This window comes from Apaloderma vittatum, unplaced genomic scaffold (genome assembly GCF_000703405.1).
Source record: "Apaloderma vittatum isolate BGI_N311 unplaced genomic scaffold, ASM70340v1 scaffold12516, whole genome shotgun sequence".
In the NCBI taxonomy this organism is placed as follows: Eukaryota; Metazoa; Chordata; class Aves; order Trogoniformes; family Trogonidae; genus Apaloderma; species Apaloderma vittatum.
The window spans coordinates 10,893-38,824 of record NW_009720054.1 but is presented as its reverse complement, the minus strand read 5'-3'; the positions used below and the strand labels follow the sequence as shown (position 1 = coordinate 38,824).

Below are 27,932 nucleotides of genomic sequence, written 5' to 3'. Positions count from 1 at the left end.
CGGCGTGTGTCGCCGGCCGGTACCGCTGCTCGTTCCACTGATTCGTGCCCTGGTGTCCATTGCAACGTTCCTCCGCTCCTTCCGTACTCTTTTATCGGGCATCTTTTCCTGATGATGTTCGTTTCTCCCTATTTGTGAGGCGCTTTTCTCTGCTCGCTCGGCGTCTCCCTGGGCTTCTGTGGTGACTTTGCCTCTAGGTGAAGCATAGGCGGTAGTGAGGGCTTGGATGGGGTTCTCCAGTTTCATATCCGACAGCTCATGTTGGAGCAGAGGGCCCCATTCTGAGGGGGAGGAACGTGGGGGACGTCTGCCTTTGATTTTGGCTTAATATTTTTATCTATGAGTCCTGAGGAAGCACAGCAGTCAGTACCTGTGCAACTGGTGGGGGGCGGCCTTCTTGCCAGTTGGGATTTAGGCAGTTGCTGCACCTGCAAAGACTAACTCTAGGCTAGAAATTTGATGTTTTGCTGTGTTACTGTCCTCTGAAAGGTAAAGAAGGTGAGATTCTGAGCCAGTCTGGGAGCACCTGCAGTTAGCGCAGCAGAACACCTCGCTCTTTGTACTCGCCTCTATCCTGCTTCCAAGTGCTTACTCCTGCTACTTGCCCACATCAGTTCTGCTATTTATTCTGCTCCTTCCCTCATAAAGCAGGGAAAGAACAGGAAAGAGCAACTTTTCTGGTGACAATAGTGGAGCTGGCTTACCAGAGGGTGAGATCCTCTGAGGGAGGACTGTGTAGCAAGTCAAGTAAGAGCTGGGCTGCCCTTTTTGTGTCACTGAGCTGTTGATTCATGTAGTTGAATCTGCCTAGTAATAGCCTTAATCTGCTTGCATTTTGTTAAAAACCCAGTTTTTGCCTCTTGTGGTGACAGAGGAAAGGGTGAGCATGATGGGACTGACACAGCGGGGCCTGCCTATGTCAGTTAATGGCATTAACACCCATGACTGCCATGTGGAAGCAAAGTCTTTTCTGTGTGTGAGCTCACTAGTTCAGTGACATCTCTCGAATGCATCAAATGTAGGTTTCATTGCTTAAAACGAGGGAAAAATCAGGAAGTTCTTTGCGAGGTTTAGAAAATTGTGCTGGTCCCCATGCTGGCAGCACTCTTGTGTTTCCTTCTGCCTTTTCGTAGCTGGCGTTTGGCAGAGTGAAGTTACAAGGAAGCACGTGAAATTAAATTGCTGCGGTTCTGCCTGTGTGTGTGTTTTGGAGTAAAACCACTCAAGGTGGATTACAGAATGTGTTTTGGGAAGTAGATTCAAGTTTGTTGTATACTTGCATTTCTTTTGGAGTAGGTGTCCAGAAAGTTTGCTTTTGACTATATGAAAATGTTTTGAGAGCGTAAAAGCCATTCTGAATGTTTCTTTCTTCTCCTCCCCCAGCCTGTGCCTGATTTTGGTATTTAAAATGTGGAAAGCAAGAAAGAATTTGCTTCAGTGTTTGATATAGAAGGATAAAGGAATTTTTTAGCTGCAGCCCCATTTCTTCCAGACCCCTGATTGCACTTAAGTTGTATTATGTTTTTTTCCACACCTTTCTAACAGTAGATGTTGGGGTTTAGAACTTGACTATGTGCATGTTAGAACCCATGTGTTTACTGTTTTCCTTTGAAAAAATAGAAATAACATATTGATGATTTGTGTAGACCTATATTATTTCGATACACATTATTTTGGCCTTTTTTTTGAGATCCCTCCTCCTGGTTTCACACTCACACATCAAGACACTGATTTTTATTTCTTTTGAGAAGAACTGAGGGGTAGTGGCTGTTTTGCTCTCACAGTGAAATTCTGACACTGCTTTTACTTTCTTCTAATTTTAATTATTTATCAGAATCGAGCTTGCAGCTGTGAGGCCTGCAGTTTAGGAGCTGGCAAGTCAGCAAAAACACCATCTTATACCTTGTCATTGCAGCCTACCTTGTGGTGTGCAAGAGTAACCATGAATGAACACAACCAAAAATAAAAAAAAGGAAGTATTATGAGTTTTTGACGTGCTCACTTCTAAACAGTATTTTCTTAAATCCTGAGTTTTCATCTAGTGTTGTTTCAGGTATGAGTATTTCTGATTACAGATTCAGAGCTGATGTTGGCTCTGACTCTGTAGTCCCAAGCTCCTCCAAAGTAATTTTCTCAAAGATTCTTTTCTGAAGCAAGTAGCAGGAAGTGGGGGGTGAGGGGGGAGCCCAGAATACAGCTTGCAGCTGTTTTTGTTTAAGCTTGACTGAGAATCTCTCTCTTGGGAAGGGAAGTCCCAAGGCTCAGCGATTCAAAAATGCACAAAACGCTTAGATGGCTTTTGAAAAAAAGGTTTTGCTGTCCATGAGCTGCATTAATTATATGTCAATGTGGTCGTGTAATACTAAAAGTATCCCATAATGATGCTTTACCCTGAGCTTAGTATGTTGTTCTGTTCATCATACATATAAATATCTCACTGAAGGGCTTGAATGGAGCTTGAACTTCTGCTTCAGTTTTACCTGGCTTATCTTGTCAAGGTAATCTTTGACCTTTCACTCTCTTGAGTGTTGAGCTCACAGCAGGCAGACACACTGATATCCGGCTGATTTGCACAATAATTTGAAGTCCATTTCCATTTTTCTCATCCTGTGGTAGAGGTGCGCTTCCTCCCTGAGGGCTGTGCTCAAGTTGGATCAATGTTGCCTTGGCAGAGAGTTGAGAAACCTTTCATATGGTGATGGCTACATTAATTACTGGAATTTTTGTGTTAATTTCATTTTCAAAAAGCTGTCTGCTTTTGGCAGTATTGCTTTATTTTGCTGTGTAAAATGGAGTACTGTGGTGACTGGCAGTTTTCAAGGAGGACTGACTAGCTACAGCTAATTGGAATGTGAACAAAAAAACCCGTTACTTGATGCCTTTAAAAGGTTTTATATTTTTCAAGGTTCATGTTGTTACGTTCAAGTCCATTCCTTGTAGTTAATTGCTAATTTCTAGGGGCCTGATTCTGAGGTTCTGACACAGTTTGGTTTGCGATTAAAATCGGTCATGGTTGATTAAAACGCCCTAGTGAAAGAAAGGGGAAAAAAATTACTGTTTCAGTGTAGTTCTGATTGACGCAGGGACTTGCAAGTGAGAATGGGCTAGAACTCTAAAATTGTGAATTCCTGTTCATTCCTGGGGTTTTGGTGTTCCAAAGTCCTTTTTGAAAACCAAACTTTATTTTCACCAGATGTGCCATGAATATCAGCTTCGTGTTTAAGAATATCTCTGTGTTGTGTTTGTAAGGCTTAGTAAATGTTTCTCTATTGGAGAATTTTTGCGGCAAACCCTTCAGCTGTGCTGTGTCAGAGTAACCTGTTTGCAACCTCTGGATTTAAGATATGTGCCTGCTGCGCACGGTTCTTTGGCCAGGCCTTTCATAGATCTTGTTAACCCAGTTTTTCATCCTTTTTTCCCCTTTTTTTTCTTTCACCCCCTCTGCTTTCTTCATAAAAGGGTGATTTCTGGAGTGTATAATGCTCTAGGCTTTTTGTGTATTCTTTCTAATGGCTTGTACTGGGAGCTGTGGGGAGTGGAGAACAAACTGTTTCTGTCTTTTTTTTTTTAAGTTTGAGAAAATGTGTTTATTGGGAGAAAAATGGCCTGCTTTTTTAGATTGAGGTTTAGTAGGCTCTCTTTAGCAAATAGCTTGCTTTTCCACTAAGAGAGAAATTATATATTATTAAAACACATTTTGTGACCTGCACATGTATGTATTTTTAATAACACTGCTTCTCTGATAACTCGGGAAAGCATTTGGAACTGTGAATCCCATGACCGTTGCTGAAATTCAGAAGCTGCTGATAGATGGCTAATGAGGATGCCAGACTGTTCACAGGGCATTCTGAATTAACAAATTTAAAAGGAAAAGCCTGGGATTTTGTACTAACTTTCTTCTCATGAATCTCTGTGGCTCAGGGACAGTACTAGGTGCTGAGAGCCAGCTTAGTCTTCACAGTTATTGTGTGACCTGATTTTCCTCATCTTCTGTGTGCTTTGTGTTTTTCTACACTGCAAATAATGAATGTCACATAGTCTCACAGGGCATGCTTCAAGTTTTTTACGTAAGCAAAAACAAGAATGTTTACTCCTTGAAATGAGACTATCTTAATTTTTCTCAAAGGTTATATTTAACTTTCAATTGACAGAATGACAGGAATGGAGGCTGAAGCTGCGAGAGACAAAGCCATGGAAGAAGAAAGCACTGAACAGAAAAAGGAGAGAGAGAAAAAGAAGAGGTCAAGGGTTAAACAGGTGCTCGCAGATATAGCGAAACAAGTGGATTTCTGGTTTGGTGATGTTAATCTCCACAAAGACAGATTTCTTCGAGAACAAATAGAAAAGTCCAGAGATGGGTGTAAGTTTATATTAACGATATATCAGTAAACAGCTATGTTTAACTTTCTTCTTCATTATATTGCTGGTGACAGTTACAGATTATTTTGAGGTGTGTGTCTGCTTCTGGGCAAAACTGTACTTCTGTGCTGGAAACCAGCATTAGGATTAGTTGAGGAGGCTAAGTTTGGTACTAGTTTGGAAAACTTTTAAGTGTTCCTCTTTTTCCTTCTTTTACTGCGATAAGTTAGATGCATGTACCAGCGTAGAAATGACCGAGACCTGGTTTTCTTGAGTTTTAGAAGAAACAAACAGAAGTTGTGTTACTGTCAGAGCTACAGTACTTGTAGGGTAGATATATGCAGAAATTTTAAACCTTGGGATTTTCAGTTAGGTGTATCTACCTTTTTTGGGTGTTTTCTGCACAAGTGTGATATGTGAGAAATAGGGTTTTTGCATCTAGGGCTGTTTCAGGTCTCTTCAGACAATGTGTTGGCATTGTTCTTTTGACTTCAGAGTAGGAAATGGAAACTATTAACTAGCTCCTGAAGAAAAATTAATTTGCACCTTAGCTGCAGTGACTGGTATGCTTATGCTTTAACAGAGAGTACATGTGTGGTAAATCAGCTTTCTGTGTATTTGTTCAGTGCCAAATAGATTGGGACTTTGGCGTGTGCGTACAGAGAGGTGCTCCTTCTCCGTAAAAAAAAAGGCAGTTTCCACAAGTGTTTACTTATTTTTGTTTTATTACGGAGCCTGTAATTATTTGAACCGTAAATCGTTTTTAGTCTGTTCGAGTTGTGTGAAAAGTCGACCTTTTAACTGCTTGGTCCTCAATTACATTGAACTTCAAGCCGGTTTTAAAAAAGGGCCTTCACGTCGAAGAGATATTAGAACTTGGATGTCTTAATTTTTATTTTTTAAATTAAGATGAATACTGTTTTTTTTTTTCTGTCAAGGTTTTAGCAGCATGACTGATTGCATCTGAAGTGCAAGCAGAGTCTCTTTTGTGTTGGGAAGGCTGAGTTAAACACTTAATTGAGTGCTTGAAGGAGAGGCATGTTTTCAATGCAAATTGTTTTTGTCTTGTAAAGCTACATCAGAAAGGGGTTTTTCTTCCTTTCTTTTCTAAGACAATAGTTATCAGTTGGGGAGGTGAAAGAACAAAATTCGTCTGATAAAGGTTGGCACAAAAGAAAATGAAATATAGGCTTAGTTGAAACTTAAATTTTGATGGGAAAAGTTTTCTGCAAATTCTTGACAACATGGCTCCATGCTGCACTTAGCACTTGCACATTGTTTTAAAAAAAACTAGCTGAGTCTTAATGTCACACTAGCGCACAAGACTTCTTTCTAGATTACCCTGATTTCAACATTTCCACCTTTTTATCCCTAGATGTTGACATATCACTTCTTGTATCTTTCAACAAAATGAAAAAATTGACGACAGATGGAAAATTGATAGCTCGAGCAGTTAAAAGCTCATCTGTTGTAGAGGTATGTAACGTTTCACTGGGTTTTATTTGCTGATACTGCGGTAATAATGACAGTACTCAAGTAGGCAATAATCTTACTAAAAATACTTGTTCATTTCTTGTTATTTATAGTTGGATTTGGAAGGAACTAGAATCCGAAGGCGCCAGCCGTTGGGCGAACAACCAAAGGATGTGGACAGTCGTACTGTCTATGTGGTAAGGTGGTACTTTTATATGTTTCCTGTTGGGCAGAATGTTTTATTTCCACTTTTAAACTTTCTTGCTTTTAATTCTTTATAAAGAAGGCGCCAGCCGTTGGGCGAACAACCAAAGGATGTGGACAGTCGTACTGTCTATGTGGTAAGGTGGTACTTTTATATGTTTCCTGTTGGGCAGAATGTTTTATTTCCACCTGCGGAAACTTTTAAACTTTCTTGCTTTTAATACTTTATAAAACCTACTCTCTGTTGTCTGTGATGATTTAATTGTGTAGTATTATTTACTTTATTGAGAACAAAACCAGCCCCATAGTTTTATGGGGATTAGAAGCTTGGCTGCTTTTGCTTGTGAGGTGTACGTAAGGGAAATAAATGAATCCAGTCGTCACTGTGGCAAGGAAGGAGTCTCTTTGGTGCCCTTAAATTATTTTAAATGCCAAGCAAATAGCTGCTTCAGCTGCCGGTAAGAAAAGATGCGCTGTCATGTAGCTGTTACTGCTTTGACTTTTTTAATGTTGTAGAGGAGAAACACTGGTACCCGGGAATACTTGTACATTATGTTAATGCGGTCAAAGCTTTAGAGTAACTACTTTTATCAACGGGGATCTGGCTGAACTTGCAAGATCAGGGGTAGTTTCTAAAGGACAATGTACTTACAAAATCTGTTACTGCAGATGCATCTGATGTTGCAACACAAACACCATTTTTTTTAAAGGCAGAATGCACCTAAACGAGCTGGACTTACTTTTAGGGGCCTTTGAAAAACCTAAGTCATCCTCCTATAGCATGCTGTCTGGTGGCTACCTCGATACTGAAATGAGAAATACCTGTGCCGCTGGAAAAACTCTGCATTCTGCCGTGATGTTTGACGTGTGTCAGAGTGAAACAGTTATTGTCATACTGTTGAGCCACTTAATTGGCGGAAAAAGATCTGATGGTTGAGTTGTCACTCATTTAAAATTCTGTGTGTTGTTTTTTCGGTACAGTTGAAGCCAGTGTGGAATTCCCTTTGTCTCTGAAGAAAGCTTTTTATGACTAATGTCAGTTTGGGTATTTACCTGTAGCTGTTAGCAGCTGAATTAATAATTTCAGGCAGGCACAAAGCTTTCTGCGTGCAAGACACATTAATAGTCATGCTCCAAATGCCAGCCCATCCAGATAAAGAGAAGCTGCAATACTCTGATAGTTCCATTCTTGAACAAAAGCCCAGAAAAGATTCTCAGTCTTTTTAAGTTCAATGTGCTAATCCTAGTGTTTCCTTAACATGATTGCAAAGATTGCTTAGAACTTTCAAATACTTTTTCTACACCATTTTTGGAAAAGGTGTTCTTAACTTAATGAGCTACATAGCCTGTGCTCAGCTTAAGTTCATAATTTGTTTTAATTTACAGTGTTTCTTTAAGACTAAAATAGGTAGCTAATGTGTTAAGTCACTGAATTCTTAGAGACCTTATTTAGAAAATATGTAGGAACTCATTATCTTCTCGTACGAAAACAAGATGGTTTTTTTTCTGTGCTGAAAACTAGTGTATGAAGTATCAAGTTGTTATCCTGCATTTACAGAAGTGTTAAGCCATGTTAAATGACTGTTACATTGTAGGGGGGGAGCAGAAGTAGCCCAAATGTTGGTACATTTTGTTTCATTCAGGAGTAAACAAAAATAAATTTCTGGGTTGGATTAATACAAAGATTTCAGATAATACCTCTGCTGTGAAGGATTGTCTCCAATGGTAGTATGTTTTCTGAATTTGTGTAGGAAGTCAGAGCCTCATTTCTGAACTGAGATTTGAGACTTAAAGATGAGTTTCTTGAAGGAAAAGTGACTTCATTACTTTGTATGTTTTTGCAATCTGTTTACAGGAAGCTTACGTGTCGGTTAGTGACTTTTTTAATATGCATTTAACTGGAATTTCAATTTTATAGCAAACCAAAATGAAAGATTTTTTTTTTCTCAGGATTCATGCAAAAATAGCTTTCTACCTGGATGTTTTCCTAAAAGGAACAACTTTTAGTGTAGTAACTTGCCATGAAAATAATTTGCTGACTTGCCTTTGTTTAGGCAGGAATATGCAGGTTGTGTTTTGAAGTGTTCAGCTGGGTATCTTTAGAAATTGATATGATGAAACGTCTCTGTGGTTGGTGAAGGGGAACGTGTCTGCAACCTGCTGAAGTGTGTTGCTCTGTTAAGGATTTTATAGAAATAAAAATCAGTTTTAGCATGTAAGAAGGTGGCTAAAACTTTATGCTGCATTTGATCAAGCAGGCCTTAAGTGCTAACTGCTAGGCTTTAAAAAGGCAGCTCCCAGTAGGAATTTAGCAATTTGAGGAGTGATTCTTGAGTGATCTGTAAGAATTCATCCTGAATTAATCTAGATTAGTAACATTTAAAAAAATCAATATTCCTTGTGCTTTGCACTGTACAGTTTGAGACGATACAGGATTATGTTTGCTTGAAGGTCTTCAGTTTACAAAGGTATTTCATGTTGCAAAGATGCAGGTGCTGGTGAGGTCCTTTTCTCAGTCACAAGAAGGAGGTAAATATCTCAATAAGATATGTGAAGTATTTGTTGTAATATTACAGGCCCATTTTCGGATCAGTGTTCTCATTGCCTGAGCACTATGACCTTTCAACAAGAGTACTTACTGAAATAGGAAAAAATCCCGTAAAAATTAAATGTATTTTTTCTTGACTACTTTTTAATTAAAAGATATACTAAACCATCTGATGTAATGGTAATACAATAGTAAGAAAATTAACTTTTTTTTTTAGGAGCTGCTTCCCAAAAATGTCAATCACAGTTGGATTGAGCGGGTGTTTGGGAAGTGTGGTAACGTGGTTTATGTCAGTATACCCCGATATAAAAGTACTGGGGATCCAAAGGGATTTGCTTTTGTTGAATTTGAAACTAAAGAGCAAGCAGAGAAAGCTATTGAGGTAAGTAATGGTGCCTCTAGTTTGTTAACTTTCTTTTCGATCATCACTTTCTGATGTGGATGGTAGAGTCTTTCCTGATTCACCTGCTTATAAACCATAATATTCCTAAAATATCGTACTTTAAAAACCTCATTTGGCAGGAGTTAAGTTCCTGTCTCCTGCCTCTGAACCTCTCCATGTCATCAGGCAATGACAGTTACCCCTAATTTTCTGTATTTAGATGTGATTAGAGAGTTTCAGAACAGTTACGGTTCCATATCAGAATGGTAACAGGTGCCTAAAGATCCCCCACTAATAATGGGAGATCAAATAAGTTCTGCACTTAAAGTAAACCCACAAAACTTGCCATGACATTGGAAATACTGAAGGAATGATGTATATCCCTGGATCAGGAGGGGCTACATATGTTTGGAAGAAATAGAGGACTGCTGGTTTTAAATTGAGTGGTCAGTTCTTTAAAACTTTTATGTGGATTTTTTTTTAAGTTTTTGAATAATCCACCAGAAGAAGCACCACGGAAACCTGGGATTTTCCCCAAAACAGTGAAGAGTAAGCCTATTCCTGCTCTGAACACAAGTAACAGCACTGTAGTAGGTAAGTATTATTAAGTTACTGGGATCAAGAAACAAACTGGTTTATGTCTCAGCTTCTGAACAGAGAATTATGAACTGATGTGTTATTGCAGTTAAAACTTCATAAAAAAAAAAAGGCATGTTACTGTTTGGCTGATGAAGGCTTAAGAATGGAAGTGTAAAACTAAACTTAGTGAATTTCTTCCTTTTTGTTTTGCTGCTTGGTAAAGGATTGATGTCTTTTTCCCTCTGTTGCCATCTACCACCATTAGTCATTGTGAGGCTCACAGAGCAGCTTTCAGACTGTTCAGTAAATTGTTATGGAAGCATTTAGCATTGACAAAAGATGAATTTGAGCCAGATTGTTTTAAAAGTATTTAGTGTTGAAGGGAATATGGCATATTTCAGAGCAGACCTTGTGATTGTATTCTGTCTGCTGAAAGTTAATGTTCCACGTTGGACCTTGTGCTGTTGGAGCAGAGTGGTGGAGTGGTCTGTAGCAGAATGAACTTTTTACGATGTGTTTACAATTCCACTTTACAGAATTGATAATTACTTGCAAAGGCTTGGAGAATATTGCTGAAAAAAAGAATCCTGAAAAAAAGTATTCAAATCTGAGCATGTTTCCAGTAAAGACCCTTTGCTACAGCTTACAAAGCCAGCACCACAGGGTTTTGTTGGACTTGTGATCACTGAAATGTTTTCCTTGCTGATGTAAATTGCCTAGACTTCAGGCATCTTCCTATCATTTTTATAAGCATGTGAATCATGTTACTCCTTGCTTTTACTAGTGTAGCAAAGTTACTACTAACTATTAGGACAAAAAAGTAAATTTCTTAGATAAAACATGCTCTTTAAACTGTATTTTAAGCCCACTTAAGATACTCTGTACTGCTTTATATTGCACTCTGCATATGACAACTTCGAAGCAAGTAGACAGTATTGAGAAAAAAGAATTATATTTGGATGGGTTTAGTTTATATTCTTTAACAGAAGTGCATGTGTTGAGGAGAAGCAAAGAAATCTGGCCTCTTTCTTTACAATTTGAGAGCAAGTACTTCAGGACTCCTGTAGTCAAGCAGCCCTTGTGACCAGAGGTCTTTCTCACCTTGTGAGACTGAGAGGCTTATCTGTAGGGTTTAGGCTTTTTTCCCCTCTTCTGCAGAAAAACCCTAGGAAAAACTTGGGGACAATGTATTATATCTCTCCAGTAGTCAGAGAGCGCCAGGATGGGCGTTTCATTGAACATCCCAGATTATCATGACTCACAGGATCGTGATTGTTTACTTAGGTCAGGTAATCTAATCTGGTTTTTAATAATTGGCAGTGTTAAATATTGTATTTTTAATACAGAAGAGAAGAAAAAGAAGAAAAAAAAGAAATCCAAAATCAAGAAAGAGAGCAACGTACAGGCAGCTGTAGAGACAAAGGAATCGAACACGAACACTACAACAGGGCATGTATCCAAATCAAAACGACATAGGACTTCATCAGAGTGTTCACAAATGGAGGGAACGGAGACTCACCGGCAGCCCTCAAAGAGAGAGAAAAGAAAATGGGACAGAACAGAAAGCTCAGAGGTGCCTTGGGAAAGCAGACTGGCCAAGAGAAAAAGAACCAGCTCGGGAGATGGCGAGACATCAACCTTAAAAGTCAAGAAATCCTTTCAAAAGGATGAAGTTCGTTCTGTAAAGGAGGAAGCAACAGAAGCTCCAAAGGATTCCAATGGTACAGTTTGTTCCATGTCTTTTAAATATTTTAATTTATAGGCACGCATCACATTTGATGTCTGTCTTGTACAGATTACAGACGGCAGGCTCGGTAACGAGGGAAGAGTCTAAATGAGGTTAAAAGATTGGGTTAAAGGAACTGCTGAAATTGTATTGTAGTGGCCCAAGTTCAGTCAATAGGAATGTTAGTGTACTAGAAGGGAAGAGTGAGGAAAGGGGGAGGAAAGTAGTTAGAATGTGCCTGGAAAGGCACAAAAAACGTAGCTGGTGCACTGTGCAATACATTTATTTAGATTAAAGATTGTGGAGTAAAACCTTTCCAGTGCTGGTGAAAGATTGAGGCAGTGCAGTTTTTATCTTAGTAAAATAAAGTTGGGCTTGGGTCACTAGGTGAAAAAAAAGTTGATATAGTGGCAGTCAGTTTAGGAATATGTGGGGTTAAATTTAAACCTGGTGATGAGTCTGTGCAAGGAGATAAACTACATGGAGAGTAAGCCAGACCTTTTCAACACTGAAGCTGGTAAATCTCAGAAGTAAAACTGGTTCACAAATGGGTTAGTTAATATCCAAAGAACTTCACTGAAGTAAAAAGTATGGATTAAATAGTCAGTGTAGGCAAATGGTGGCAGTCCAAGAATGTAGGTAAACAAGATTAAACTACAAAGGGCAAAAAAGCTGATGATCCCTGTTTCTTATGTGAGATAAGAAAAAAAAAAAAGCAATAGACGAGATTAAAAACGGCATTGAAATCTCATTTGGGTTAACACGAATGCGTGATTAAAGGCTAAACTCAAGTAGTTGAGAAAGTGGAATAGAAATGGGTAGAAAGATGTTTTTCATGCAAGGGTTTAATTCAGTTGAATAAAAAAAGGTGTTATTTTATGGGAATTTTGGCAGTGTTTAAACATTTTTCTACTTTTTAATGTAGACATTTCGGCAGAAGATGACAAAGACAAAAAAGACACATCCCTTTCAAAATCCAAAAGGAAACACAAGAAAAAACACAAGGAAAGACACAAAATGGGTGAAGAAGTCATTCCGCTCAGAGTACTCTCCAAGTAGGTTATGAACCATAACCCAAACTTGTTTACTGTATCTGGGGGATGGGGGAGCATTTATTTATTTGCAGCATACCTTTTTGTAGCTTATTCAATTTTCCATGGTTTCACGGAGCCAACTGAATTTTTCTCAGTAGTGGTCCAGCTTGTTAAAACCATTTTTAAAATACCCAAGGAAAAAAACACTCCCACAAGCTTGTTGCATTTAATTTATTCAATTTTCAGGCAACTTCAGTATGTATTTTTAAATTTTAGCTAATAAACTTTAATTTATTGACTTTTTCTAACAACTTTAATATGGAAACTCTTACGAGAATGCGGAGATGTGAATTGTCAAGTTTCACTTTTTCCGAAGCAGAGGTTTTCACGTGCTTGAGTTAATTTTTATTGCTTAGCAGGCTCGTATACAACTGATTTCACAATCCAGGCTACTTGAATCCTTGTTATGTCTCACAGTCCATCACCATTGCTAAAGTGCAATTCCAATTTCTATATAACAGAGTTGCATATTAGCAACAGTATTAGCCTGTGGCTGGAAAAGGTTAAAATATCACCTGGAATTGCAGCTACAAATCACTCATTTACACTTGGTTAGTCAGTTCTAACAAAAATATTCCATATTTCTTTTTATGTTTTGGGCTCTTAGGAATCACCACAACTAAAACATGGAAGCACTTACTTTTTTAGGCATCCAGCAAGTACCTCCATGTTAAAGTAGTGGGGGTCCTTGCCACGTTGTGCCATACCATGATAGCAAAATTACACTTTATCTTAACACGCAGGCCTCTTAATATCAGTTTCGATATATCTCGGAGGAGGAGGGGAGTATTTTCAGCTGAGAACGAAAGGATTCACCACCACTAAAACATGGAAGCACTTACTATTCAGGTTCAAGCAAGTACATTCCACATTTAAGTTGTGGGGGTCCTTAAAGAAACAATATACGATGTAACAATAAAAACACATTTTTAATGTATATATACATTACTGTCAGTAGGCTTTTAAGCTGTACCCACTTTCTAGAAATTGCGTTCAAGAAGTTGAGGATCCACCGCCACTGAAACATGGAAGCACTTACTTTTATAGGCAGCAGGTACCTCCATGTTAAAGCAAAGGTAGTCCTTTTAAAAATGAAAAATTCCTTTAAATATTTTAAAACATGCATGCCAGTGAAAAAAACCATAATATTCGCCAGCAACGTGGCTTTTAGTTCTGCTTGGAGGATGCCTTCAGCTGCGTACAGCACAATTTCTTGATTTTTCCTGAATTGAAAAATCTTGAGGCTGAAGTGTAGGCAAAAAAAAATCCAAATATCCCGGATGGTGTTTCAGGATTGCGATCAGGATTCACCTCTACTAAAACATGGAAGCACTTACTTTTTTTAAATCACAGAAAGCACCTCCATGTTAAAGTAAAAGGGGTCCACAAAAAAAAACTCCAGGACTTGGCAATGGCGTTTGTTCTCTTCCAGCGACGTTCTCAGAGCACTGCATCGAATACAGAGAAAGAGTTTTCAATTTGAGTAAACCGTAGCAGAGTGGGATAGGGAGAAAAAAAAATACAAGTTTGAAAAGAGCATAAGCATTGCAGATACTTGCCTGACTGCATCCGCATGGTCTTCTCTTCCTGGAGTCAACTTTACACCAAGTCCCTCCTTGAGCTTGTATTTATACCATACCTTGCTGTGGAATGGTGTCGCCTTTTTATCTGGAAGAATCATTACGTGGCTCTTTTGTTATTTTAATGCCTTTGCTCTGCTGAGAATGTATGATCCTGGGTGAGTCTGGATGCTTTTTTGAAGTATACAGTTGTCAATGTTAACAGCTAAAACCATTACCGCAAGATATCCTCCTCTTTAAAAATCCTCTATCAGCTTGTTTGATAGCACAGATTAGGGTAACAATGAGTCGTTCTCACAGTGGCACTATAGGCATTGTGTTTCTGGGGAGCAAAGCTCTAGCTGTTTGCAGAAACATCTCCATGTTAAATGTATGTAAATATATAAATTGCTTCCATGTGGTGGTATTTTTTAACCAAAATGCATTTGAATAGCAAGGAATGTTCTTATCTCGGTAGGTTTTTCTGGTGAGTTTAACCAGTTGTTGATTTTCCATCAATGATTTTTTTGTTTTCTAGAATCTAAATGACTCATTCTTAATATAGTAACACAGGAGCGGGTTCACTGAACTAATTCAGTGAATTCAGAGTTCACTGTCTCTGAATTAACTCTGAATTTAGTGCCTTGGCTTTGTGTAGTCCCGGTAGCAAACAGTTTACCAAGCTATTGTATATGTTTTGTGAATATGTACAACAAATTCGGGAATCACTCTGCTTGAGTGATAGGTTGAACTTGCCTGCAATGTTAGAAACTGAAGGAAAATATTTTTTAAAAAAAGCAGATGTTGACAAGGCTTGATTTGACTCAAGTGCAGGGAGATTTCTGATGGTACGAACAGTCTGTGCTGCTCCTCAAGTTCAGTCTGAGCTCTTTGTTTTGACTCAAGTTATCACTGAGTTCTGAAACATTATATTTTTGTTTACAACTGACATCCTCTCCCTCTGCCCCTTCCAGGACTGAATGGATGGATTTGAAGCAAGAATATTTGGCCCTTCAAAAAGCCAGTATGGCCTCCTTAAAGAAGACAATGTCTCAAATCAAACTGGAGCCTGCGGGAGAGATGGAAGCGCAATCCTGTGCACAGAAAAACCCTCAGTCTGAAAATTACAAATGTAATCCAGTTTGTCATGTGTTTTTTCTTGTTTTCTTTATGATTCTAGTACACTGACATTAAGTGATTAATTACACTGGACCTCCAGAAACACTGCAAAATCGCTGTATTTTCTCTAATGTTGATACTTTCTCTCAATGCTGAATATTAAGAGCAAACACACCTTATTTAGATACATTTAGGACTAAGTTATTTTGTAACTAAAGCCTGAGTGACTAATTTTAGCGTATTTTTAGCATTTAATTTCTTAAGGTTAAGGATTTTCTTGGGTCATTGTGATTATGGACGCCTCAGAGAGGTGAATCAAGAGTCAGCTTTTTTTGTGCTGGAACTTGGGCCTGTTTTGCTTAGGTTTAACTGTACCTGCAGCTCCAGCTAAGGGATTAAAAAACTAGTTTGCAGTTGGCTTTTATTTGCTTTATGGTTAAGAGTACCTGTGTAATTTTGTCCTCTCAGTTAAATTTGTACAATCTTCAGAGATAGAATTGTTCTTTTTTGCGCCGGTTCTTCCGTACTTCACTAAGCAATACGGACATTTTTATGCTTGTCTGCCTATATTTAATCACTGTAGAACTGAGAGTTCAACTATTAATGGTAATCAATAGAATATAAAATGTAAAACAACCCCGTTAGCTGTAGAAACTTATCTAAGGGTCTTTTCCTGAAGCGGTGTGATATTGTGAACACTCTTGATCCTAGATTTGCAAAAAAAGACCCAAAAAAGACAATGTGCGGTAGCAGTTTTTGCCCTTTGTTTAATTTGTGTGCATCACATTGCTTATCTGCTTTCAGAGCATCTTTGGTGTGTCAGAGTAGTAACTGTAATTTTGAATTATTTTTTTCTTCCCCCGTTTTCAAATTGCCCAGCCACCAGTGAAGATTCTGGTCCTCCTGTCAAGGCGAACACAATGGGGCCGCAGTTTGTGAGTGGAGTAATTGTGAAGATCATTAGCACGGAGCCCCTGCCGGGCAGGAAGCAGATCAAGGTAATGCCTTTGTAACCTCAGGGTAGCTGTTAGCCTTTCCTCTTACAGTGCCCCCGAAATGTTTGAATATGGAATGCCATTTAAGCAAGTCTTACTGCCTTGTTTTCTTTTTTTTTGTTTTGTTTGGCCAGTAGCTGTGTACAGATTCTTCTCTAGTACCAGTTAATGGCAGATTTTACAACGGCAAAATAGAGTAAAGAGGATGGTGGGAAGCAAAAAATAGCCTTTAGAGTGCTTGAAGCAATGTCAAGTTTATAATGAAAATAATGGCAAAAATAAACAGTGCTCTGGAGGATGAGTAGTTCTTTGGAGTTGGAAAAGGGAAGATGAAGTGGATGCAGTGCTCTGTATTGTGGCACAACTCCTAGCAGGAATTCTGTAAGAGTGTATTTGGGATTTTTAGTAGGAACAGGAATTTGGAGCCAAGAAAATTCTCTCTGCTGAGAATACAATGCCTCCTTTTTTTTTTTTTTTGTGATGAATTAACAATTATAAAAACTCTAGTTCACTGAAGGTGACAGCAGTACATGTTGTCCAGTAATTTTTTTTCTCCTGTATTTAAATAGCTCTTTTATCTCAACTTTCACTTCATGTTGTGTTATCGAAGTTACCTATGTTAAGTATACTATTTTATTTGACAAAAAGCATTTTTACTGTTGACTATATTAAAAGTATTCCAAGTTTTCCAAAGGAAAAAAAACCCAGCCTTTTTCCAGATACTTCATTTTCCACTCATGTGACACAAGACATTTTCTTTCACAAATTCATCTTCTGGATAAATAACAACTGGAAAGAACTCGAACAGCTTTAAGTCGCGTTGGAATAAATATCCAGGCCACTTCAGACAACAAGAGAATGGTTCAAAAAGCGAGTGCTGAGATGCCTTGTCGGGCTACCTGTGTTCCTAACAGCAATCCATCTCAAGTCACTGCCTGCTTGCACGGGGGTGAGGTTTAGTGTGTGCCTAAATCGAAGCAAGACATCTCTCCCTGCAAACCAGCTGTTGGTAGGGTTCCAATTCAGTCAGTCTTATCGGCCTCAGGTACATTTGTCGGCAGCTGTCGGAGTGCTGGAGGCACCCAGGGAATGGAGCAGTTGTCACTCACCTTTCCCGTGTTAATTTTGTCAGGAGGTGAGGTTCCTGTTCCCACAATAGCTGAATAAGAACTTAGTTTGGTATTTGCGGTTTTGGTTTAGGAAAGTGTTTCAGGGAAAGCTAATGTTTTGTGAAAGCAAAGCAGGAAAACATTGGGTTGGTCTTGGCTCTTGCTACTGTGTCTGTGATTTCTGTCAATTCCTGTACTCCTGGACTGTCAGAGCTGCAGCCAACACAGCCCCAAAGGATTCCAGGGTTTTATTCATTAATAAACTTCCAGAATTGATCTGTATTTCTAGTTGTGTGATGGGCTTAATTACTTCCACCCACTGGCAAAGTGTTTGCAGAGTAGTTACAGTATTATTTTCAACTTTTAATTTTTTTACTTCTGTATTTTGCTACTAAGACACTTCTCAGATTATAACGTGAGCCAACTCCTGTAATTTTCTGTGTAAGCGTGACGTTGAGAAACCAGAATTAAGAGGGGAAGGTAGCTTTGGGTGGCTCTCAAATCATCTCAGCAGTGCTGGCACTTAATTTTTGTTTTGTTTGAAGGCTCTCCTTGGTAGTGGAGGGTTAAAAGAAGTTCTTGAATAGAAGCATCTTATGCGAGAGGCCTGCTGTGAGCAAAATTGCCTAGGAATGTGTGCTCTGAGTTAATTTCCCTAACAGCAGGTAATACAAGTCAAATGCTTCATCTGAAAGAGCATGTCTGGCTTCTCCCTTCAGCCGTCAGTGAAAACTTTCAGGCCGAGGTCACTTCCTAAAGATAGGAAGGATGGGCTTGCTACGACTCCTTTCTCAAATTATCTGCCACGAGCGAACTTGCTTTTATTTGTTTCATGTCTCAGATCTTTCTGTTGGACCAACACACATCAGTGTTAGCGCACATAATTTTTTTTTTAAAGCCTATACAAATACAGTATTGAAATAAATGGATAATTACTAGTGCTCCATTAGTGAAAGGATTCTTATGCAAAAATAGGACATATTGAGGATTTATTGCTTTCAGTTGTTCTTGGTGGGCAGAATGACAGATAAATAGATGTTGTAGAGTCATAAATTGGAATTGAGTTATAACCTTCTTAGGAAAAATATGAATTCAAAAACATTTAATGAGATATTAATTGATTAAATGAACAAGTTCACTTAGGGCTTTCTACCTCATGACCTTTTTGAGAATGTCAGTTATCTAGAAATGGTCCAGAAGTCAATGTTACTGTGTTTTTTCTATGTCTGGAGTATGGTCTGTTTTGACAGGATGCTTTGGCAGTGCTGGCCGACGTTGCTTATGTCGACATGCTGGAGGGAGACACAGAATGTCACGTCCGTTTTAAAACTCCTGAGGATGCACAGAATGTCGTGAAATCATACAAAGAAATACAGATCAAAAACAGCTGGAAATTCGAAGTTCTCACTGGTAAGTGCTTTTTTTAATGGTACTGCAGCAGAAGACTTAAGTGCTGTGAAAAGGATTCTGTAGTGGGGGAGCTTTATTGGATATATTTAGATATCTTGGGTAAAAAACTGCAATTTTTTTTTTTTCCTGTGAGTCTTCTCATGTTGCTCTTCTAGGGAAATTGATAAAACAGTAAGGGGGTTTATGCCACTGTTAAGAGCAAAAAAGCTATTTTGCTTACCTTCATAACTTTAATTCTGTTGTTTTGACATTAAGTTATGTCGGTTAGTAGCAGTGGACTACAGAACTTAGTTTACTTTTCAGCTTTATGATTGTAACTTTCTGATGATGCAAAAGAATTTGAAGTGAAGATTTTTTTTTTTAAAATACTCGTTTGAATTAACAGAACGAGGATCTAATAGCATGGATACACTTAGATTTAACACTTGCCTTGTAATTTTTTTTTTTTTCAGGAAGTTGATTAACTTATGCCCAAGTAATGCCTTTTTTACTGGCTTACTTTAGAACTTTATCCTAATGTTTGGGGTTTTTTTTTTCTGAAATTACTCTTTTGTTTAAAATTGGTGTCTTGTATTAGATTGGTTAAGCCTTCCCAGTGTACAGAAACCTCTTCATCGAAGCGAGGGATAGAAAGAGGAAGAGGAGAAGTCTCTCACACTTTGTTAGTATGTTCATAAAACTTAAATTCTAGACTTGTACTTCACATCCTAAATGCTGAAAAAAATCCCAGATAAAGCAATCCAGATGAGATTTTCTCATCTGGGTACTGAAATATGTTACTGCACCCCTGCACAGATCCTTACACAGGGGCGGGATGGAGGTGTCCGTAAATGTCAGTTGAGGGTTGCAGAAGGTAAGAGCTGTACTGGAAGCCCTTTGATGATAATATCAAACACAATCAAAGTTTGAAACTCACTAAATGCTGCTAATGTCAGTTGAAGATAGATTTGTCTCCAGAGTGCCCAGAGATCCAGAAACAACCTGAAATGCAGCTTTTACGGCTGTGTGCTTGGTGTGTATTTGTCTCTGGTTTTGTATCCCTATATAAAAGAGAGTAATAGTAGATTAGGAGTAAGTACAACATTGTAGGAGTGCTCCATTCATAGGCTTAAGATTTTTTTTTTTTTAAACTGGTTCATTGAAATGAGAATGGAAAGGCTCCTGAAGAATGCAGAAGTGACTCAGTAAGGATTTCAGCTTTTCTTGGTGGCATAAGGTGAGAGAGTATAAGGAAAGAATCTTGACTGCTCCCTACTGCGGGGACTCAAGTTTTCCCAGTAGTATTTTACTTTTTAGGGCTTGACTTGGAGTGAATGTCTTTGGTTGGCAAGGTAGGAAACATCCATGGTGCTGTTTAGATGTTACTGTGATTGAATGTATAATTAATGCTGTTAAAATGTATGCAGGATTGGTTCTCAAAATTATGAATTCTGTAACTTAGGTGTCAGTCCTTGCCAAGATCTCTTGGAAACTCCCCCTGCAACCGAACATTTCCCTTGAGACTATACAACATTACCTCACAAATTTCCGTCGTGTTAGGTACAGCACGAACCAGAGAAAACAGTGGCAAACTACTGCTTGCTGCAGAAACAGCTGCTGAAAAATGCTGCTGAAAAAACCTACTAGCTTGCTTCCTTTCGTATTAGCCACATGTTCAAATATTCCCAACTGTCTGTGAAGTCCCAGGAGCTTGCTTCTAACAGTAAAACAAAATCATCTCATTCATTCTTACAGTATTTTTTTCCCCCTATTTGATAGTGGTTTTAAATGAGTTAGAGGTTGAGTAAGTCAAAGGGCTCCCAAGTGCTGTGGTGTAATGTCAACTAAAGCTGAGCTCCTTCTGCTAATTACATGTGGAGAGTGGTGTTTGCCTATTTCCTCAGTCCTTGTTAAGTTGGTAAAATTCCTTGCTTGGGAAAAATTGGCAACCCGAGTCCTCAAGTTAATAAAATTGTTTCAGATCTTTTCCAGCTCATACAGAAGAGACACCTCGGTGTGAGCTTTTAAGCTTCTTCTAACAGAGTTTTTCATTCTTTTGTTCATTTTGGCATGTGTTGGTCAGGTGCTGCAATGCTCTCTGACTTCTCCAGCTAGGAAATTTAAGACTCATGGCAAAATACTTGTTAAGTTTCCATACAAGTATTTTCACATGCATTTCCCTTACTTAGAAAAGATTCTTTCCCATCACAGTCGGAAAACACCGCATCCATTTGTATTCAATACTTTTATTTGTATGCTGTGATGTTCATTTGTTTTTCAAGGTGATCATGAACAGCGTTACTGGCAGAAGATTCTGGTGGACAGACAAGCTAAACTGAACCAGCCTCGAGAAAAGAAGCGAGGTACTGAGAAGGTAATCTGCAAGTCCTTTTTTTTCCCCTGTACAGTCACGGTTGAAAATATGATTCTGTTTCTGTTTAGGTCTACATTTCTTGATACTTTAACGTTTGGCTCTGTATTTAATCCAGCTAAATCACTGTCTGCTGACTTTGCAGCAGGGTTTTACGGCCACAAAACAGAGAATGGGTGGCTGCCTTGGTCCAGTTGCCAAATGCAAGGCTTGTCTTTATGGTGACAGTCAGAGAAAGCCATCTCCTTGACTAACAGCCTGAAGTTAATTTGGAAATCTGGATTTTCTTTAAAAGCCTGTCTGGATGAGCTCATTAAAAAGTCAAGCAGTCTTGATTTGCTCTGGTGTGAAGAAGTCTGGTGTTTTAGTCTGAATGCTGCAGTACGAGCAAGAAAATGGTTTCTTTCTGAATCTGCTATATATGGTTTTTCAGTGTGCACTTCTGTCCTTTGGTGAATGCTGCTGCTGCCCTGCTCGTGTCGTAAACAGTCTACACACCAGTGTGCTCGGGTTGTGATCCTGACAAATCTGACTGCCCCTGGCACAGCTTCCAGACCAAAACTGCCTCACGTCTAGGGAAATTCCCTCCCAGCCTTGACCTTGGTGCGACCGTCAGGCCACAGCGTGGAGCGAGTGTTGCGATGAACTTGGCAGGCTGCAGCCTCCGCGCCTGCCCCGGAAGGTCCTTCCAGGCATGCAGACTTCTTGATTAAGCCAGTCAGATGCTTTACCTGACAGAGAGGAGCCAAAGAGTGTTTCACAGACGTTTTATTGCTGGGTTTTACAGCACGGACATTGCAGATAAGGCTTCTGAATTGGCTTTAGCCTGAATCTTTCTGCTGTCGCTTGCAAAACTTCCAAATTATCTGACCTTAAGTATTTGCCGGTGACGCTGGAGACTTTTTGTTTCCTAGATGCTCCGGTGATGCACACAGCTCCGAAAATTGCCAAGTTGTTCCGTATGCAATTGAAAATAAATATTACATTGACCCAGAGGAACAGCAATTGTACGGGTCAACCTATTGCCTTGTACAAGGCGTGTTTTGCGTGTATCATCTTGTTGGTCTGCGTGTGCTTTCAGAGATTCTCTAGGCAGATGTTCTTGTGAAGAAAGGTGTGCATAAAAAAAATTCCCCATATGACTGATTCGGTTTTCTTAAACGCATAAAAATGGCATTGGCTCTCGCCGTTATTCTTGGATATAAGCACTGAGGGAATGTGAAAACTGTACAGCTGCCAGTTGTGGTTTGGGTTTTTTTTTTAATTCTGGTTTTACTTTTTTTAAACAAAAGGGGCCAGTGGCACCTTGTGACTTTCCTTGGGACTGTATGTGCCCTGTTCTCAAGTTTCTTTGCTTCATCTTTTGAAGATTGGTGTTTGTTGACCAAACTGGTGTAAATTGGCCAGTAACGTACCTCATGGAGGCTTGCAAATATAAACTGTCTCAGTTCTGCCTAACAATAGCAGCGGCGAGGGTGCAAATACCCCCTCCTCCCCCTTACCCATCACCTTGCAGCACTGGGAGGTGTTAACTTCAAAGCTTAGTGAGTACTATTTAAATGCTAACACTCTTAAGCAAAACATCAGGAAAAGAATGTCTCGCTGCAGTCAATAGCTCTTAACCCTTTTCTGACTTTTTTACAGTCTGTATTCTAAAAATACAAACTGATAATAAGACAAATTATTTTTGTTCTCGGTTCGTTAATATTCATTTTAACGTTTTTATTGAAAATTCTTCCGAAGTACTAACAAATTGGCTTCTCTGAAGGTCACAATAACGGCAAGGAATGAAATTACTACAATTAAACATGTACATCTGAGTATGCATTAGTGTATCTCTCTTGTAAAGATCTTTTCTGTTCAAGATTTTAAAATTCCTTACAAGATCTCTCTTTGAAGATGAGCACTTGCCTATTAGCTCTTTTATATTTCAAGTCAACATCTTGTACTTTCTTTCAATTAGTGCCTGAGTGTAGCCTTTAAAGTTACATTTATGCAAGCTATATAGCTGCAGAGAGGTCAGTGTCACTTTCTGGGGTAATACCTTTCCTCCTCCTCAAAAAAAAAAAGTGGTAGAGATTTTACTCTCTCTGGCATAGTTCTTGGAATAAATGAAATGTCCAAAGAGACTCTATATGCCAGGTTCCCCTGAACTTGTGATGAATGCCTGGCCATCTTTCGGAGTTTTGTAAAAAAAAGTGTTCAATGTTGGGCTTCTTCCCCAGACCTGGTCATTCGTGGTCTCTGCTGCCCCTTTCAAACTTGTGCCTCAATTTAGTCCGTTTTTCAGCTGTGTGATTCAACCACCTTAGTGATTTAGTGATTTTTTTTTTTTTTTTTCAAACCCTTTCTTGCCAGAGCTGTTTCTTTAGGGCATTGCCAGTTTATGCAGACCGAAAGCCATCAGTCTCTAGCTTGCAACACTCCGGATTGATTAATGTCTTTTATTCACAAAGCAAAGGCCCTGAGTGCCTGGCAAGCTTCTTCCCTCTTGGCTACTGGTCTTTTCTGGAGGGAGGTGCTGCCTGAACCCTGCTCACACCTTCCCCTTCCACGGCAGAGCAAGAGGAGGGTGGGAGTTGGTGATACAAGTGAAAGGCATTTGGTGAGCAAGTGAGAAGAGGGTATTTGTGAAGGGCGGAATAATTTGCACAATATATGGGAAAGGAGGGTAGTGGGAATGCCTGGGCACAGCCCACACTATTCTCTGGTGATTATCCTGGGGTGGGGGGGGCTGTGTCCTGGCAGGACTGACCAGTTCCCTGGCTGGTTGCCCGGGGGGAGAGGTCCCACCCCTGAGCACAAATAAGGTATCTGTGGAAGGGCCAGCTACCCTTTTCTGCAGACAAGAGTAATTTTCTGCTCGGAAGTAGTTGCTGGTACTGGATCAGTGAGTGGAAAAGGGGCATCCTTGAGGCCCCTCGCAAGTTCCGAGGTTCTGGTATAGAAGCTCTCACTGGTTCGAACTGAGTGGTTCTCATCTTGGAGCTTTTGGAGGTTCTCCAGCCTGTGTGTTGAAGCAAAGAGCCCCTGTGCTCCTCACTTGAACTCTCTTAATCCGTTTTTCAGATACTAGCGAGTAAAAGTAGCTGTTAGATCAGTTAGATTTTTAAGATCAGCTTTATTGCAGGTGAACGCTTGAGAAAGCTCCCAGAACCTACGGTGAGAACACGTTAAGGGTTGCAGACAAGAGGCATGTTGAAGGGTGCAGGGAGATGTTCCAGTCAAACTGTGGTCCTGCACCGAATTATATTGCAGCCCAGCAAGCAATGCGTCCAGGCAACATCAGCGGCTTGGAGTGCCCTCCTCCCCGGGGCAGCGGGCCGGGCACTTACACAGTGTGTACGAGGTGCAGGACATAGCTGTTACCACAGTCACATATGAGGAGAAAGGAAATAATTTCTTTTTCGTGTGATGCTTTTTAAATCCAGGAAAAAAAATAATTAACAAGCACCAGCTTGTTTGGTGTTGTCTCCGCTAGCCAGGTACCTTGGTAACTTTAGTGATCTCCCTAAAATGTGACTGAAAACAAACGAATCCCTGGTCAGACGGGGTTGGCTGAGGGATTCCTCGTGTCACTGTTCCTCCAAACCGCACCGTTAGGTCTGGAGATGAATTCTCAGCAGGCTGGTGCTGGGAGCTTTGCCTTATGCCCAGCCTGAGGGATGGTCCCCATCGGGATTTTAGTGGTTTGGTTTCTTTGCTGAGTGTAGGAAATGACACAATATCCCAAGGGGTTGGAGTTTTGTTTTGTTTTTATGTTACAGTCTGACCTTGTTATATTAGTAACAGCATGAATCCAGTAAAAAACATGTTGGGGTTTTTTTTTAACTTACTGTTGGTATTTTTGAAGTTATAGTTTTGTTCTCTTCAACCACGTTGGGAAAAAGTTCAGGTTCAATGTGGCTGCACTGTCCAGAGACTGAAGAGATACCTTAATATTTTTGATAGTTCTGAGCTGCAATAAATTATGTTAGGGTCACTTTAATTTTATTTTATGTTTTGCTCAGTTGTACAGGTTAGCTGAGCTGCTCAAAGATCAGCTTTTTCTTGTGAACTTTGATAAATCAGCGAATAATATTCATGACTGAGTTTAAATCATAATGGTGTAATTTTCCTCTAATATTTTCTACCTTTTTCCTGTTTGCAGTTGATTGCTAAAGCTGAAAGAATGAGACTTGAAAAGAGTCAACAAACAAGAAAACATATTCACTTCACTGAAGACTAAGACTAACCAAGACTGATCGTCATCTTGAAAATGAACTGGATATTTTAAAAAAAAAAACCAAACCAACCCCACAAACACCACTTAAAGCAACTAAACTGTTTTTAAGAAGCCATCAAAACTTGGTCCATTTTGATTCATAATTCTGCAGACTTTAAAAGTACGAAGATTGTTCTGAAATGCCGATTTCAGTAGGCTGAATGTTTACTGCTTCTGAGCCTTTAGGTAAAGCTTTGTGAAAAAAATGTAACATGATCTTGCTTTGGTTCACTTTCGGGTGGTTTTGGTGTTTTTTTTTTTTCATTTTGTGGGGTGTTTTTTTCTTTTTGTATGTTGAAATTTTATACACTAGGTTATGAAATAAAATAACTTGAGAAATTTTCAGCTGTGCATCTCTTAATTCTTGGGGCTGCTTTCCGACACTATAAATAATAAATCTGATAAATTAATGATAAACCTCTCTAGGCCCGTTTAATCCATCAGGCTTAAAAAAACACAGTGGAAGGACTATATAATCTTGCATTTATTTTAAAGCAGGAAATCTGTCGCTGAGAAGTGTGGAAGAAAATTTACCTTCATCAAGTGCACATTAAACTGAATTTAGACTTTTTTTTTTTTAAATCTTCAGGTGAAGAAATAGGAGACCCTCTGTTACACCTGGTTACTCTAGCTCCAGGAGTAATTCTCACTTGCAGATAAGTGCGAAAGTCGGGTAGTTCACAAGTTAAGATGGTGATCTTGATGCTCTTTAAAGTATTTTTAGACTGGCAAGATTTAAAAATTGAAAAAGCTAAACTGAAAAGGTGGAATTTAGGTACAACTGAGTCTGCTGTTAAAGCTCTCTCCATTCATGTCAAGATAAATTCATGTTTGTGAGCTACTTGAGCGGATTCTTTTTCTGCAGTGCAAGTAAGACACTAACATGTTGGTTTATACAAGTGTGAAACTTGCTTATAAATAGAAGGACGAACAGGTTATTTTGAAACTAGGGCTACATTCCGAAAATATCATCCGAGTCCACTCTGATATATTCTTAAAATATCATCAGAGTCTTTTAAAAGAAGCCGTCGGTGACACTTGTGGGCGTTTTTGCGGCTCTAGATTTCGCTGGCAAGATCAGTTAACGCTTTTAATTTCTCTGCTGTCAGATGACTGGAGCAGTAGAAGTATTTTAAGTGATGCAAAATAATAATAATAATCCTCAGCTTGCTTTTTTTTTTCCTTGCACGGTCTGTAGGCTCCATCCTTTGCTCCCCCCAGACTTGGCTCCTCATCTGAGCCACCAGCAGACGGCGTCCCTCTCCTGGGCTGGGAGAGCATCACCCCGGTCAAGATAACCCAAATAAATAGATTAAATTCTAGATAAAGGTGGGGAGGGGGGGAGAAAAGGGTGAGATAAGAGAGAAGGTGGAAGGGAGGAGCGTGCTGATGGTTCTTGGAAATGGCTTCAGGACAATTCCTCCCAGGGTGCTGCAGGGAGAACATCCAGTTGCAGGATTTTTGAATTATTATTTAATCTTCTTCCCCACCTCTGTTATACCAGGTGGGTAAGGTATTTGATAACACAACAGAGAGAGAAGTGAGATACAGCTAACTGAAGTGATCAACTGAATATCTTGCAGGCATCCTGCCTGAGAGACAGGATTTTTTTTCCTGATTCCTGTGATGTCAAGGCAAAAAAAAAAAAAAATCCAAACCCAACCGACTGCTCTGGGGAGAACGTTTTGGATTTTTCTGCTGAAATTCATTTAGGTCAAAAATTCATCCAGGTTATAAATAATTCAGGTCATAAATGATTCAGACTTGTTATGTTTTGTGGAGAGTGGAGCAGAATTGCCAAATCATGAGGTCTGGCGTTTTTGATTAGTAATTCCTGGCTTAAAGACATGACAAGAGAAGTCACGCTTTTTTTGTCTTTGCTCTGAGTTATATTAGGTTAAATATTTACAATTAGACACCAGTTTTCTTCTCCTTTTCCAACCTGGTGCAGAAATTGGCTTCAGAAGGAAAGAGGGGAGTGTTTAGTTGTTTTTCTGAAGAAATTAATAACAGACTTTTCGCTGCTTCTTTCAGAAGTCCTTGAAGGGGAGTTTGGCCTAAATGCTTTTACAAGAGAAGCTCAGCTTTTTAAGTCTGCCAGAGCGTGTACGTTTGTGGTTTTTTAAGCACACGTGACAGTAAGAGAAGCTCAGCTTTTTAAGTCTGCCAGAATGCTGTACATTTGGGGCTTTTTAAGCACATGTGACAGTTAATATCTGCTGCTCCCATCAACATATGCTAAGACCATGACTCCATCTGTAGAATTTCACCATCCCAGGAGTTGCGTCCCCAAAGGAACTTGAGGTTTGACCTTATCTGACCACATTTGAGGGTGCCTTTAGCAAACCTTTGTATTTCAGTTTTCAGCTCTACTGTTTATCTCCAGCTTCATTTCTCCTAAGAGCTCCCAGCAGTGGCTTTTTTCCTTTTTTTTTTTTCTTTTCTCTTTTTGATCCCCCCCCACCCAAATAGCACATTTTGTTTTAAAAATTCAGGATGGTTGTGTAAAATTATACGAGTTCATAACCTTGGACTGCTCATTTGGGGTTTTTTGCTGATATTTCTGCCTCCCTTCACTGCTGAATGTTTTGAAAGAACATCATTACACATAAATCTGCCCGCAGCAAAAACCGGCATTGATTCTGCTCTTCGTGACCCGGCGTAGGGCTCAATCTGAAATTATTTTTAGTGCTCTTATTTTTACCTCTCTCGCACTAGCTGGCAGACACTGCGTGACAGGGCTGTCACTCTGACCTGTGTG

At 39.4% G+C, this 27,932-nt stretch overlaps 1 protein-coding gene across 1 annotated transcript; it reads left to right on the top strand.

Moving 5' to 3' along the window:
- The first annotated feature begins 4,152 nt into the window (after positions 1 to 4,152).
- LARP7 (La ribonucleoprotein domain family, member 7) lies at positions 4,153 to 25,171 on the top strand. Its single transcript, XM_009870877.1, has 12 exons — positions 4,153 to 4,360; positions 5,735 to 5,835; positions 5,946 to 6,029; positions 8,802 to 8,966; positions 9,452 to 9,560; positions 10,892 to 11,266; positions 12,197 to 12,326; positions 14,899 to 15,056; positions 15,923 to 16,041; positions 18,398 to 18,557; positions 20,819 to 20,910; positions 25,058 to 25,171. The coding sequence occupies exons 1-12, from the start codon at positions 4,153 to 4,155 to the stop codon at positions 25,133 to 25,135; spliced, it is 1,779 nt and encodes a 592-aa protein (XP_009869179.1). The 3' UTR covers positions 25,136 to 25,171.
- Positions 25,172 to 27,932: the final 2,761 nt, after the last annotated feature.

Bases quoted from the DNA above. Each gene is read 5' to 3' on its own strand.
- LARP7 (XM_009870877.1), top strand. From the start codon at position 4,153: ATGACAGGAATGGAGGCTGAAGCTGCGAGAGACAAAGCCATGGAAGAA. The intron at 12,327-14,898 runs GTAGGTTATGAA...TGCCCCTTCCAG, and splicing joins CCGCTCAGAGTACTCTCCAA to GACTGAATGGATGGATTTGA. The intron at 15,057-15,922 runs GTAATCCAGTTT...CAAATTGCCCAG, and splicing joins TCAGTCTGAAAATTACAAAT to CCACCAGTGAAGATTCTGGT.